At 35.4% G+C, this 14,159-nt stretch overlaps 1 protein-coding gene across 3 annotated transcripts; it reads right to left on the bottom strand.

The window, feature by feature from the left end:
• Nucleotides 1–297: 297 nt before the first annotated feature.
• LOC110031973 (4-hydroxy-3-methylbut-2-enyl diphosphate reductase, chloroplastic) lies at nucleotides 298–13,263 on the bottom strand. 3 transcript variants are annotated; one of them, XM_020735444.1, is made up of 9 exons: nucleotides 12,904–13,260; nucleotides 12,385–12,761; nucleotides 11,844–11,975; nucleotides 11,648–11,722; nucleotides 11,457–11,562; nucleotides 11,279–11,373; nucleotides 5,666–5,851; nucleotides 5,507–5,593; nucleotides 298–646 (listed from the first exon to the last, which is right to left on the bottom strand). In XM_020735444.1, the coding sequence occupies exons 1-9, from the start codon at nucleotides 13,169–13,171 to the stop codon at nucleotides 581–583; spliced, it is 1,392 nt and encodes a 463-aa protein (XP_020591103.1). In that variant the 5' UTR covers nucleotides 13,172–13,260; the 3' UTR covers nucleotides 298–580. The 3 variants fall into 3 exon arrangements, with proteins under 3 accessions (XP_020591103.1, XP_020591104.1, XP_020591102.1); XM_020735445.1 differs by lacking the exon at nucleotides 298–646 and adding an exon at nucleotides 2,718–3,751 and having other exon boundaries at nucleotides 12,547–12,761; nucleotides 12,904–13,263; XM_020735443.1 differs by lacking the exon at nucleotides 298–646 and adding an exon at nucleotides 3,524–3,751 and having other exon boundaries at nucleotides 12,904–13,262.
• Nucleotides 13,264–14,159: the final 896 nt, after the last annotated feature.

Genomic DNA, 14,159 nt, shown 5'->3' with positions numbered 1-14,159 from the left:
AACCCAAATAAAAATTTAGATTATGAAACTTTTAAATTTATCTCTATTCACACAACAATACCCAAGGCAAGTTTGCTTGTTTTTGTTTATTTTTATTTGTTTTTATTTTATTCCTCTTCAAAAGATTTAGGGTTTATCTAGTTGCTTCAAGGGTGGGTGAAAAGAAGAAAAAGAAGATGGTGATGGTCTAACAAAGAGAAGAAGAATATCTCTATTTTTTCTTTCTTCTTTTTTTTTTAAGGGTTTTTACACAAACAAAGTAAGATACATAGATTGGCGAGACACAAAAGATGAGCATTGGTATTAACAGTAATATTTATTATCATAATAATTCTTCGTAGGAATGTGATACAGATTGGCGAAAACCATTAAAAAACAATTATTGATTTGGGTGCATCAATGCAGTAAAGGAGTTGTATTCTTAAGTTTTGACCTTCACAGCTCAATAAGGTTTTAAAACTTGAGGCAGCAGAAACCTGGTAGCGACGGCTGCCAGAATAAAGTTCGGTACTTGAAGCAGCCACAAGCGTTGGTTTTAAACAGAGGTAGCAGCTATAAATTACAGGAGATATGTTTCTGTCTATGCCCTTTGCAGGAATTCGTTATGCTTTATGTCAAACAACTTGATCAGAACATCTTCCACAACCTGCCCAATTAATGATTAGGTGAACATCACTGACCATTTTCTTATGAAGATACAATTTCTATCATTTTGTGAAGATATTGCAATGCAGATTCCATGCATAAGAATAAATAGTAATTAGGACAACAACGCACATAAAAATGTGGTCCGGGGAATTTATTGTGAGCAATTTTTTTGAAAAAAAAATGATACCGTTTAATATTATCTACTTTGGTGTTGCTCAACATCTATAATCTTTCATAAGAAAATCATTGATGGCAACATCAGCTGCCTAATCTAAAGCATTGGACCTCATCTTTCTGCATTTGCCTTGCCGTGTTTTTAAGTTTTTGCTTAGATCTATGTATTTGGTGTTTATTCTTAAATAGTTCTCAATCAAAGCTAAACTATACCTCGCCGTTTTTCTCGCTAAGCTATGTCATTCCTGTTTGATTCTTCTGTGATTTTATCTCAAGAATATATTTGGAAAAAAAAGTTTTTATGTCTATAGAGGATATCAAGAACAGCTCCAGCTTCTGGATAGGTGAATAGAACCTGCACAGCTGCACCTTATGATTCCCGGCTTAACATTACTAAGCACGTGAATAACCAACAAGGCAGTTTGACAAGCCAAGAAAACATGAATGCGCAATTATTGTCTAGTAGTTGATACTTGATAACCCGCTAGTTGACAATTTCAATAATTACATAACTGCTAGATAAAAATCAGCAACAACAAAATGTCAGCTCTATCTAATTCAACATCGAAATGATACGTTTCCCACAGTTAAATTCAGGCATAACTAATTAACCGCAGCACCTCATTAATTGAGCACCTAGTAGGTTTTGAAAATTAAACGGAAGTATATTATTGGTATGAAAAGGAGGTATAAATATCTTTACATAAATTCTAGAATAGGAAAGACAAAAAAGAAAAAAATAATAACATGAAAGGAAAAATATAAGACCTATATCTGCAATTAATCAATTCATAATAATTACCTGAAAATAAAGCAAATGACATAAAATAGGAAAGCCTAAAATAGAAATTGAAATAAATTCAATTCAAGGAAATACATTTAAAATAGGAAAGAAAATAAATCTAATCCAAATAAATAAATGTACTCATAACTTCTAACAGGAATTCATTATTTTCTAATATTAACTTCTAGCACTCCCTCTCAAGTTGAAACATGGTTGACAATCATGTTCAACTTGGACTTAAAAATATCAAAAAATGGGTGAGAGATTTTTTGTGAGATAAAACTTAAAGTCTTCATCTCATACTTGGTAATCAATCCCAAGAGCATTTAGGGATATTTTTAGTTGACTGCGGTTGTCTTTGACTGCAGTTTCTGTAGTGTCTGCAGGTAAGAGAAAAACTCTTATAGGTAATGTTGCAGGGAAATAGACAACCTACAGAAAAAGAAGACTTCTAGATTACTGCAATTTCTTCAGTGTCTGTAGGTAGAGGGAAGCTTCTACAGGTAATGCTGCAGGAAAGTTTGAGAGAAAATAGACAACCTACAAAAAGCTGCAGGGTATGACCTGCAGGCAAAAGAAAGAAAGAACACCTGCAGGAAAAGCTGCAGAGTATGGCTTATAGAAAAAAGAAAAAGCATCTATAGAAAAAACTGCAGGGTATGGCTTGAGAAAGGGTATGTAGCATGAAAAAGCTCCAGAAGACAGTAAAAAGTCCGAAGGAAGGTCTGCTGAGATTTAAATATTTCAATTTCTCTTCAGTTGATGCTACGCTCCATTAAACCATATGTTAACTGAGTATAACTAAGATTTAAATGTTCTAGGTTATTCAAGGGAGCCAAAATGTTAAAGATGCCAATGTTAGAGTGAGATACATCCATGAATTTCCAACAACCTGATCGGAGACTTGAAAAACCCTAATTTGCATCAGTAAAAGTTGCTCTAGTAACAATCAAATTTGACAAAATTGAAGTGGCATTGTTGCCTCCTTCAACTATAGAATGGATGGTGCAGTTACTCATGTTTAAACAAACAATAGAAAGAAAACAATAGAAAGAAAAGGGATGGTGCAGTTACTCATGTTTAAACAAACAATAGAAAGAAAAGGTAATCTGGTAACTTTGGTCCAAGCTATATTCAAAAAACTCAACGTAGGGAATTTTTCAACAGTAGCAACACCAATGTTGGAAATTTCACTGCCCCATAGTACCTTATCATTGACAAGAATTCCTCCGAAATCCAACACACAGATTTACAAAGAAAGAGAGGGAGAGGTCTCCATAAAAATTCAATCATGTTTCCAACACACATAGCATCTCCAAACTTGTACTGGACAATAAATGCTTAATGCCATCATCTGTGACACAAGCATCTTGACAAGTCCAATTCCTTTAGGCTGTTGTGCCCTTTGAAGTCGGCCATTTCGACAGAAAGCTGGAAAACTTCAAGGATGGATGGGAAAAGGAGGCGTCGGCTGTGTAGACATCTAACGAGAACATCAGGGAGCTGAGAAGGAAGGCGCTCAAGGGTCCTCCGTTACCTCCGCCATATCTCAGACACTCTCGCTGCTTGTAGTCGTGACTTCAATACAGAGATCCATCAGCCCTCCGTTCTTTTTCATTTTCGCCCGCCTTTCTCTTCTATATATTTTTGCTTCCCCTACCAGATATTGTGAGTTGTTTGCGATCTTTTTGAAGGCGCCGACAACTATAAGCACGAAGACAAGTCTGTCCTTACTGTAGGAAGTATGGGAACTTAAGAAATCTTCAGATGGGCCTGCAGTTAAGGCTCTGCTAGGGAAACCGAAGAAAAAACACTCCAAACACGGTTGCAGGATCCACAAAGGAAGTTCCCATGAGAAGGTCTGCAGTTAAGCTTTCACAGGAGATAGATCTCATGGGGAGGCCTGCAAGTATATCTCATGGGAGAATGTCCCTGGCCGGCAGGAGGGAGACCCGTGGCTGAAAAAATTGCATGAGAAGGAGCCGGCGGCGGGAAAGGCTACAGGAGGAAGTTCCGGCGATAGGAAAGGCAGCAGAAAGGAAGTTTGGCGGTGGGAAAAGCTGCAGAAAGAAGTTCAGGTGGCGAAGGCTGCAGGGAGAAGAATTTTCCAGTGGAAAAACTGAAGAGAGGAGAGGGAGGAAGGGCCTGCAACACAACAAAGATTGCCAGCTGTAAGGAATAGGAAGTCTCAGGCGACAAAAGATTCTATAATTTTTTTTAAGGCTTTGATGTCATGTAGAATTTAGAGAATTGAGTGGAATTATATTATTGATATGAAAAAGAGATACAAATACCCTTACATGAATCCTAGCTAGAATAGAAAAAATAAGAAAAAGGAAATAACCTAAAAGGAATGATATAACATCTATATCTTCAATTGATCAATTCATAATAATTATTTGGAGATAAATAAAACAACATAAAATAGGAAAGTCTAAAATAGAAATGGAAACAAATCCAATTCAAGGAAATAAATTTAAAATAGGGAAGAAAATAAATCCAATCCAAGAAAATAAATCCAATTCTCATAACTTCTAATAAGAATAAATTATTTCCTGATATAAATTCTAACACAAGTAAACATGAGTTCTATGATTTGTTCAATTTTAAAGTAAGAAAACCTGCCTCATCGTTATTGAAGATAAACAAAAAAATTATAGGGGAACAAAGCTATCATATTAAAAGCAATAAAAAGTACAAACAAAAAAAATATCATGCACTAAACAGCTAGCCATATGGCCCTTATCAACTGTTTTTCTAGCTAGTTGATTAACAATTCATTGATGAATAATAGGATCCTTTAATTTTACCATTTCTAACCTATTATATATAAGCCAAATCTTTCTCAGAAATTTTAGTCATGACCATGCATCTAGAGAAACTCACATTTCTTGCCATTCCTTGCCATGATCTTGCATCCAGAGAAACTCACATTCGTTGCCATGATGAGATAAAATAAGAACATTTGCCAAGAAACCCAAAATGAGATAAAATAAGAATATTGCCAAGAAACGTAAGTATAGAAAGCTTACATACTAATTTCCAGTACATTTTGTTTCTTACCTATTATGACCAACATATTTTTATTAGAAAACTGGTCAAAATCCCGGATAGGATAAACAAATAGATCATAAGCGATGACACCAAATCACACGTTATCAATATAAACAAATCAAATTTTAATCCAGTAGACACTTTTAATTCCAATTCCATAAAATGCTTTAATTGAAATTAAGATATTTGAGGAAACAAGATTTACCAAATGGATTCCACCAATTCAACCCTCAAAATTAGCTAGGATTTCCAAACATGTTAAGAGAACACATTAAGAGAACACAGAATCCTATGGTTTTTTTTTTTTCTTCCTTGTAATTGCCTGTTAAGAAAACACAGAATCCTTTGGCCATTTGACAGGAGTTTCTTCATCTGACCCCTGTTTGCTAAATAAGAACAACCACAGCCTAATGAAAAAAATATGAGAAAACTCTCCTAGGAGATCCACAACAGCGAGCTAACTCCAACCTAGCCCAAAGTTTAGAAAAGTATATCTTTTGTTTGTCAAAAGCAAACCACATTGAGCCTGTCAATCGGCTAATTGGTCATTATTCGGTATTTCCAACATAAGCATAAATTTCAAATACTACATCAAAGCATAGATAGGAGAATCAATTAAAGAAGGCATTCTCAGGTCAACTAAAAGTTCAAAATAGTAAATAAAAAAATAAAAGAAATATTTAAGGAATAAATCCAAACCCTAGGTTACCACTTTCACACAACCTAAAACTAAGAAAATAGTTTTGCAAATTGAAGCATAAGAAAAACAAGAAACTCATTGGAGAACATAACTTTCTCTCTCTATTGTAATACTATTTATTATGTTTTCTGAATTTTATTATTTACCTTGTCAGGTGTTGAAGCGCCTGATGTTATTCCAATTGTAATAGATCCCAAAGGTAGGAAGTCTTCCTTCTCAACAAGCTCCCCATGCTGGAGAAAGAAAATCAGCAGCAAATAACAAAAGGAATAAATTTAAATAGAAACATAAAATTCACAACTTACAAGCAATTTATAGGTTATCTTGTTTCCCAGTCCAATTCTCTTTTCATTGTCTATCCAATAAGATGGGATTCCATTGATTTCAGCAATCTCTTGCAAATGTGAGGTATTGCTTGAATTCCACCCACCAACAACTAGGATCAGATCAAGCTTATTCTGAACCAGCTTGTTCATGGCATCTTGTCTCTCCTGAAATTAGTCAGGTTTAAATTGCATAAGCAAACCCAAAAAACCGTCATCTCATGTGATCCTCTACAGATTGATTACATATTTGCTTCAGACATTGCGATAAGAAACACCCACCACTATGGATTCCTTGAGCTGAAGTTCAATGAAGTTCATAAAATACACATTTCTATACATGTAAAACAATCCTGACTTCAAATAAATGCTTTTTCTGGAACCCAAACACTAAATTGTTTCGATCCTCTTGAATATGAGCAACAAAATCATCTCTGGAATGGAAACTCAGCCACGGGTGTCCTCAATAATTAGACATGCACTAAAAAAAAATAATGTAGCACATTAAGTGCTTGAAACACCACAATACTTCTCAAAAATTGGAGATGGAAAGCAAGCAAATAAAAGAGAATTCAGTTAATGTAAATCTTCATATTTATTTTTTCCGGTAGCATCACATCAAGCAATGATCTGTGCACATTTTAATTTTTTATGAATTGTTTTATTTTTATTTAATACTTCCATAGTTATAAACATATAGATGACAATAGTAAGTGAAGAATGTATTTTATTTCCTATCATACGTTAATTTATATGAATTGGCATAGTTTACATCGTGCTTAGGTTTAGGTTAAGTTCCGCAAAGCTCAGGTGGTAGTTTTGAGATGGACGTGCTGGTCGAGTTAGGATTTAGGCTCTGTTTGGCGCAGCTGCAGCTTCCCAGCTTTTCAGCTGCAGCTGCGCTGCCTCAAGAAACTGCTGTGTTGCCCCAGGAAGCAGCTGCGGGGAAGCTGACTGCCTGTTTGGTGCAGTTGTGTGAAAACAATTGTGGGGCAGCTGTTTCTGAAAAAATGACCATGGTGCCCCTGTTTGGTAAAACTGTTTAAAAGAAGACTGTAATAGCTATATTTTTTGAAAATTTTGAAGCAGAAATTCATTGTTAAACAAAACAGAAAGTTCATATACCCTCACTTAACAGTGAATCCCGAAAAGTGCTAAAAAAAAGAAATAAAATTAATAAAATTATAAGTAAAATAAGAAAATTTATACTCTTTGATGCCAAACATTACACAATTTGTAAGTTGCAGTAGTAAAATAATGGGGGCCAAAAAACTTGAATGAGTTCTAAATTATTTTGTTTATATCATACAATTGTGGTTACTTAACACATATTATGAGAATTGTTCCCTTGAAGAAACCATCAATCCAATGCATTTGCAGAACTGTGTTTCTGAAGTGCATTTACATATATACCACACAATTTTTATGTATTTACATATCCTAAATTCAAATATCAAGAAGCTGGGGCAAATCCAAAATCTGAAACTTGCAGTTTTTGAGTAGTTTCCACTTTGAAGTTCAAAAGCATGATTGGATTAACGAGACAAATGGGAAACACAATTACCATCCAATCTACCAAAAGAAAGATGGTACGTGCAAAAGGAGAGAGGGAGGAGGCTTGAAGAATTCTGCTATAAAACATATATAAGGATTCTGCCATTTAGGTGTGAATTCATAGAATTCTGCTATAAGAATTCTGCTATAAAAATTCCAAGCAAACCAAAGCAAATATATAAGAATTCTGTGCTTAAGAATTCGGTGCTATATCAACTGATGTTTTGTACTTCAAAGCAAACCAAAGAAAAAAAATAACTTGCAGTTCAAAGCAGTCTTCTACCCGATGTTTTGTATCTTCATTTTCTTGAGCTTAGGAGGCAAATAGGGCAATTCTAACAAAATTAGGCAAGTTATCGAGGAAGAGTTCGGTTAAGCAAGGAAAGAAACTATCATTTGCTGCTGCACTTGCTCCATCAAATCAATCCTCCAATACTTGTAATCCCTTAATATTTAGCACCTCCAATGATGGAAACACATAAACCTTTGCATTCAATGGAATTTACAATCAAGTCGCTTTGCTTTTGGCATGTTACAAAGGTAATCCAATGTAAGTAGGCAAAAGCTAATATAAATTGAAACTTATATAAAGGAGAAATGGAAAGAACAAGCCATCTAAATGCATTTTGGCTAGGCAAACAGCAGCGGTATGATTGTAAATTCCATTGGAATGCATGGGGAAGCTGGAATGGAAACCAAGTAAATGGTTCCCATTAAAAAATACCACCATTTTGTATAGTAATTATGTATAATTCCTATGTGTTTACATATCTACCACCAAAAGTTTGATTTTTTTTTATATTAATACCAACCATATCCTTATTATCAATATGTATAACATGCCACCCAATTCCTATGTGTTTACATATCTAACACCAAAAGTTTGATTTTTGATAAATAAAGCATTTAGCATATCCAGTGAATGCGCATGCTCATGTGAATAAATAAAGCATTTAGCATATCCCATCTTCAGTAATGAAAAATACACTATATCTACGTGTCCTTGATTCAAAGTTAAAATATAAAATGAAAGAAGGCAATAATTAGATAACATCCCAGAACTCAAAAGGAATTTACCATTGATATTGAAACTACCAAAAGATGGAGAAGGGAAAAGAAAATAATTGAACTACACGCACAAAATTTGGAGAGGATAGGAAGAGCTCAGCACACACAATGGAGCGAGAAGAAGAAAGATTGCCGACATAATTTGGAGTGAACTACAAAGACAACTTAAATCATATGAGAACAGCACACATAATCTACCCCATCCATAAGATATTCATAATCATTACTGATAGAAAATGGTTATGAATCCTTACTGATAGAAAAATGTGATACAAATATAAGATCAAAAAAATCTGAAATCAAACCTAATCATAGATAATTCGAACTCAAACTTGAAAAAAGAATCCAGATAATATAATCTAATGAACAAACTTCTAAATACATAAAACAACACCCAATTCCTATGTGTTTACATATCTACCACCAAAAGTTTGATTTTTTTTTTATATTAATACCAACCATATCCTTCTTATCAATATGTATAACATGCCACCCAATTCCTATGTGTTTACATATCATTATTGATAGAAAATGGTTATGAATCCTTACTATAAGATTCACATAGTTACAGGTCTCAATCATGAATCCTTTAGGAACATGGAATAAGACCTACTCCTAATAAGAGAAAAGAAAAGATACTAATGGTGTTCCTGCAGTACACGTGAAATTCTGCTTGGCAATCCATGTTATTTAAAGCCACTGAGATTCCCTACAGTCCATGTTATTCTGTGTAATTCCTACAGACAAAAAAAAATCCCTCACTGGGGTTCAAGTGGGGTGAAGGTGCAAACTATAGAATATCCTTAATTTCATAAATGCATGCATAGAACCTTGATTTGTCAAATATCTCCCCACTTGATAAAGCATTTCAAATGCAAAGGAATTATTTCAATTATCACCCCCACGTAAAATCAAATTAAACAAGAAGCCCCCTCTAAAATCAAGTCATCTGATAGTGATATGTAGGGCCAACTACACGTGAGAAATTACAGAATAATTAACATAATGGAAAAATTCAAACAAACATGTTATTTGAGAATGGTTATAGGATTGGGGAGTTGGAACATATGAGCGAGATGCACAAATTAAAAATACATTTTCTGAAAAATGTGAAGGATGCTAGAGAGGCTTGCAGTGCAAAATTATTTGAGAAGAGAAAACTCGTATATTTATTTTTGAATTGGGGCAAAACTGTTAATGAATGGAAATCAGACAAGGGAGTTGGAAGCCTACAAAATAAATCTGTTAAACCTTTTCATTCAACTGGAATTTACAATACAAGCAACTGTTCAGAGTGATGTATTTCAGATTGGAGATCAAATTTGCATTCTATATCCATTTTGCACAGCAGAAAAAAAAACAGGAAATAGCAGAAAATAAATGAAAAGCCCCTTCAACGATGAAAATCAAATATGCAGATTTTAATCTTGAGAAGCTTGCACTGCAGGAGATTGAGAGAACAAGTGATCGCAAAACAAATGAGAGGAGATCGCAATGAACTCCATATTTTCATCGATTACCTCAAGAAAACAAGAGAAGGCGAGAAAAGATCGATTACTGTCGAAGGATCGATTACCTTGTCGAAGGCAAGATGCGAGAGGGCTGGTCGAAGGCGAGAGGAGAGGGCGCGGTCCTGGTCGAAAGCGAGAGGCGAGCGATTGAAGGCGAGAAGCGAGAGATCAAAGGCGAGAGGTGAGATGTCGAAGGCGAGAGACGAGACGGCGCGGGAAAAAGAACGCTAGGGCAGAGGCGGCAATCGCAAATATTTAGCGGGTGAAAGTTGGGGCCGCGAGGTCGATCCCGCGGCCCGCTTTCCGCCCGCTTTGACGTCCTTCTGCCGCGAAGCCGGGAGCCAAACAATAACTTTTCGCGATTTATTGCCACGCCGTGTGAGAAAAGCCGCCCCAAACAGAGCCTTATATTTGAAGTTATATAGCTTCTAGACTTATGCTTGTATGGGCAGTGAGGCTATTGGATTTATCTTTTTGGAGAATTATTTTTTGGGGTGGCTAAAACTTAGCTTGTTCCTGCATAGCCTATCAGTTTCTAGAAGGCTGGGTTTTTATTAGCAGCAAATTTGTGGAATTTTCCTAGCTCCGTGTGGTTGCACCAATTCCTTTAGTATCTATAGCAGGATTCTACGGTGAGCCTGTTGGCTGAAATTGTGTATATGGCTATCGAAAGTTAGACATTATGAAATTTATATTTTTTGCTGATAGAATAAAGCTTTCTCGGCTTAAGTGTATGAACAGCTATGGATAAAATTTTTTAAGATTTCAAACCGTGGATTCAATTTAAACTTAGATTAAGCTGATTTTAAGCCAACCATCCCTACCATTCTACTAGATAAGGAGCTATAAATAAATATCCAGGGGCATGTAAAAATTAAATTTGGCCAAATAAAATTTCTTTGTTTAGTTTTCAATTTTATGAGTAACAATATAAACAAGACAATCTAATCCATAATCATCTCCTAATATCGACTGGATGCCTGCTATGGCTTATTTGGCATATTTGTTTCTTAGTTCTATTTTCATATATAATTATATACATAATCTTATATCGCCTTGATTAGAATTCAAGATTTTTGTTCAATTTTGGTACATAAAAAATTCAATTTGAAAAAATTAAATTACAATTGCTTATTGATTTATGTGGTTTCAAATCCCTTCATTTCATTATCAGTTGTCAGTTGGGTTTTAATTATAATATTCATTGTTTATAATTAAAGCAAGTTGTTGAATTAATTATTGTCAGTAGTTTGCCTCAAACTCCTTTTCATTAGTTCTTACTATAAAAAAATTAATTGCATTAGGAACCCTAAACCCGTTTACTCTCCATCAACAGTGAAGAAGCCAAACAGAAATCAAAAAGAAAAATTGAAAAGTATAGCTTCCAGAAGAGGATAATATTTATGTAGTGATAGAAACAATGGTCCTTAAAACACAAGTTCTTCTAGTCGGAGAAATTTACCTGAGTAGCATCACATATTGTGTTAAAGCTTTTGAAGTGTTCGTTAATGATTCTTACTCCATATTTACGCATCATAGTCTTCTCTACCAATTTACCTGAAATTAAATGAAAAAAGGTAGGCAAGCATTATGAATGCTAAAAACTGAGTTGCAAAAAAATAAATATATATCAAAGCTACCAATTTCTTCTGTCTCAGTCTTGAGCATTGTTGTTTGGTTTGCAATGCCAACTTTTACTAGATCTACATCGGGATCAAAGCCTAGAGAGACAGCATACTTGAATTTCTGCGAACAAAGATACCATATATTTATTCATATTAAACAGCTTGATAACATTAGTTTACAAGAATGCATATCAAACTAGAATTACCTCAAGAAAATCCTCTTTAGTTGAGCTAGATCCATCAAGCTGGCCTCCCAGAATGTAATCACATACGTACATTGCCTGGTTAAAAAGAAGAAAAGTTGAAAATACATTAGCTCCTTGAGATGAAGTCAACCTGTAGAATATAACCCAAAAGAAAGAAAATAATATACATCAAAAAAGGAAACAAAGAAAGACACACCTCTTTGATGTTTTTCACAACTATGTACTTTGCTGCAAAAGACGAGGTGGCCACAGTCTCTTCATGAGAGTACTTGCCATGAATTATCGAAGTATAATCTCCCTGCTTGTGCTTCTCAACCGTGTTCCAGACCTTCAAAAGTTCAAAATTGTGGAGTTATATTTAAGGATGTCAAATCATGAGATAACCCAGGTTTGCAGGCAAGGAAAGCAAAATCTGTAATGTTCATCACACACATGGGCCTTTAGCCTGCAGAAACTTGCACAGAAATGGTGTTCTACGTCGGTCAACAACTGTGTTCAGGAATCTCATGGGATCAAAGGGATTTTGGGGCCAAAAATTTGAAGATCAATCAAGGAAAAAACAAGGCAGCATCTTGGTAAACCAAGACAATAGCACCTAAACCGACCAAGGTAATCCCTTCAATTATTTCTGATCGACCTAGACACTTATTGGTCAAAAAAGTCCACCCACGACAACAGTTTTGGGTTGCCGTGGGAAAGGCATAAAAGCAGAAATAGGATTATTCACTAAAAAATACCTTTGATACCCATGGGCAAGTCGTATCAACCATCTGTACATTCTTCTGGCTTAAGGCATACATCTCATCAACCGCCGCACCAAATGCAGGCAAAATCACAACATCATGTTTATCAATAACATCTAATTGTTTTTTCCCATTTTGAATGGGAATGTTCTTGACCTCCATCTCTTCTAATCTCTTGTTGACGGTAGGATTATGTATTATCTCGTTGGTGATCCAAATCCTTTCCTCCGGAAACTGCTTCCTGGCCTCGTACGCAATCTGAACAGCCCGTTCCACTCCCCAGCAAAATCCAAAGGCTTCCGCCAGCTTCACTGTCACGTTGCCCCAAGTATACTCGTAGTTATTCTCTTTAAGCTTCTTTATCACATCACCTGCTCGAATCCCCCAAAAACCCAACTCCAATTAGAAAGTAAGAAGACCAACAAATTCCTTCCAATCAAATAAACATTTGTTTTTTTTAAAAAAAAAGTAACAAAATCCCTAAAATAAAACTGGGCAAAGAAGGGCGCGTACTTGTGTATTCGCGACCAATGAGCTCCAGAGTTTCCTTCTTGCGTCCGAACCCCTGGCGATTATAACGATCACTCCTGGTGAGGTTGTGACGGAAAGCCTTCTTGTCGAAGTGGGGATCCAGTGAGGTGGTCGCTTTCTCCCATCCATCATCAACGCCGCCGTCAGCACAGCGAAAGGTCGGCACGCTGCCGGGTCGCCGGCTACGGATCCCTCTGGCGGTGCTGACGCCGAACAAAATGCTCGACAAACCTGCTACTGAAAGCGCCATGACGACTGAGAACAGAAACGGGCTTTCTTGCAAAAAGCGGGCGTCCGTAGTCTGGCAGAATTATGCATTTTTATCATAGCCAAGAACAAAGAAACGTAAGCTGATAAATTATTCCGGCAATATTCACGTTGCGAAAAAAACAAAAAAAAAAAAAAAAACTCGCACGCTTATTTAAAGGACAATTTTTTTAAATATACGGTATTATATTAAATTAAATTAATTTTTTCGGTATCTAGGGTAGCATATTTAATAGTATTTAGAAATGAATTTAAGGTAAACCAGCCAAACACTAAAAATAAAAAAAATAAATCCAAAGCCCGGTTAAATCAAAATTTCTTTCACTCCGTCTCTCTTACGATATAAATACACTTTTAGATGTATTTAAGGGATTTAATCTTTGCTTGTGAGCACAGACTCCGTCCAACATGATTTCATAAATTCGGATTTTTTTTAATTTAAGAAATCTTATTTAACGTAATTCCTATTTAGATGAATTTATTGGATTTGATAAATCTTATTTGCATTTAGAAGTAAGGGCGTAGCCTATGAGCTGAAACAATCAAAACAAATGTTAGGTTTTATATAATCGAGTATCTGAGTTTGGTGTCTCTAAGAACTCGACGAGTGTAATACACCAGATATTGCTTTCCCAACTCTTCCCGGACTAGGATTGAACTGATCGCCTCTGATTTGACTCCCAAGTACAAGAAACTTCCTCATTCGACTTTAGACTTTAGAGCAAAGGTGGTGATGTGAGAGAATCCTTCAGAGTTTTGAATGTTCCCTCATATTCGGTTCTCCAATAAAAAATTTTTAGCCTTTATAAGTATTTTGAAGAAAATTGCACATTTATCGCCAGATAAGGATAAATCGGATAAGTCCCACTATTCGACCATAAGTCTTGCACATCTTTCATGTTTCGAAGAGATGACATGTTAAGTAATGCTTGGACCTTTTCAGGATTGGCTTTTAATGCTTTCAGGGGTTC

Source organism: Phalaenopsis equestris, unplaced genomic scaffold, assembly GCF_001263595.1.
Source record: "Phalaenopsis equestris unplaced genomic scaffold, ASM126359v1 Scaffold000873, whole genome shotgun sequence".
NCBI classification, from domain to species: domain Eukaryota; kingdom Viridiplantae; phylum Streptophyta; class Magnoliopsida; order Asparagales; family Orchidaceae; genus Phalaenopsis; species Phalaenopsis equestris.
This window is presented reverse-complemented; position numbering and strand designations above follow the sequence as displayed.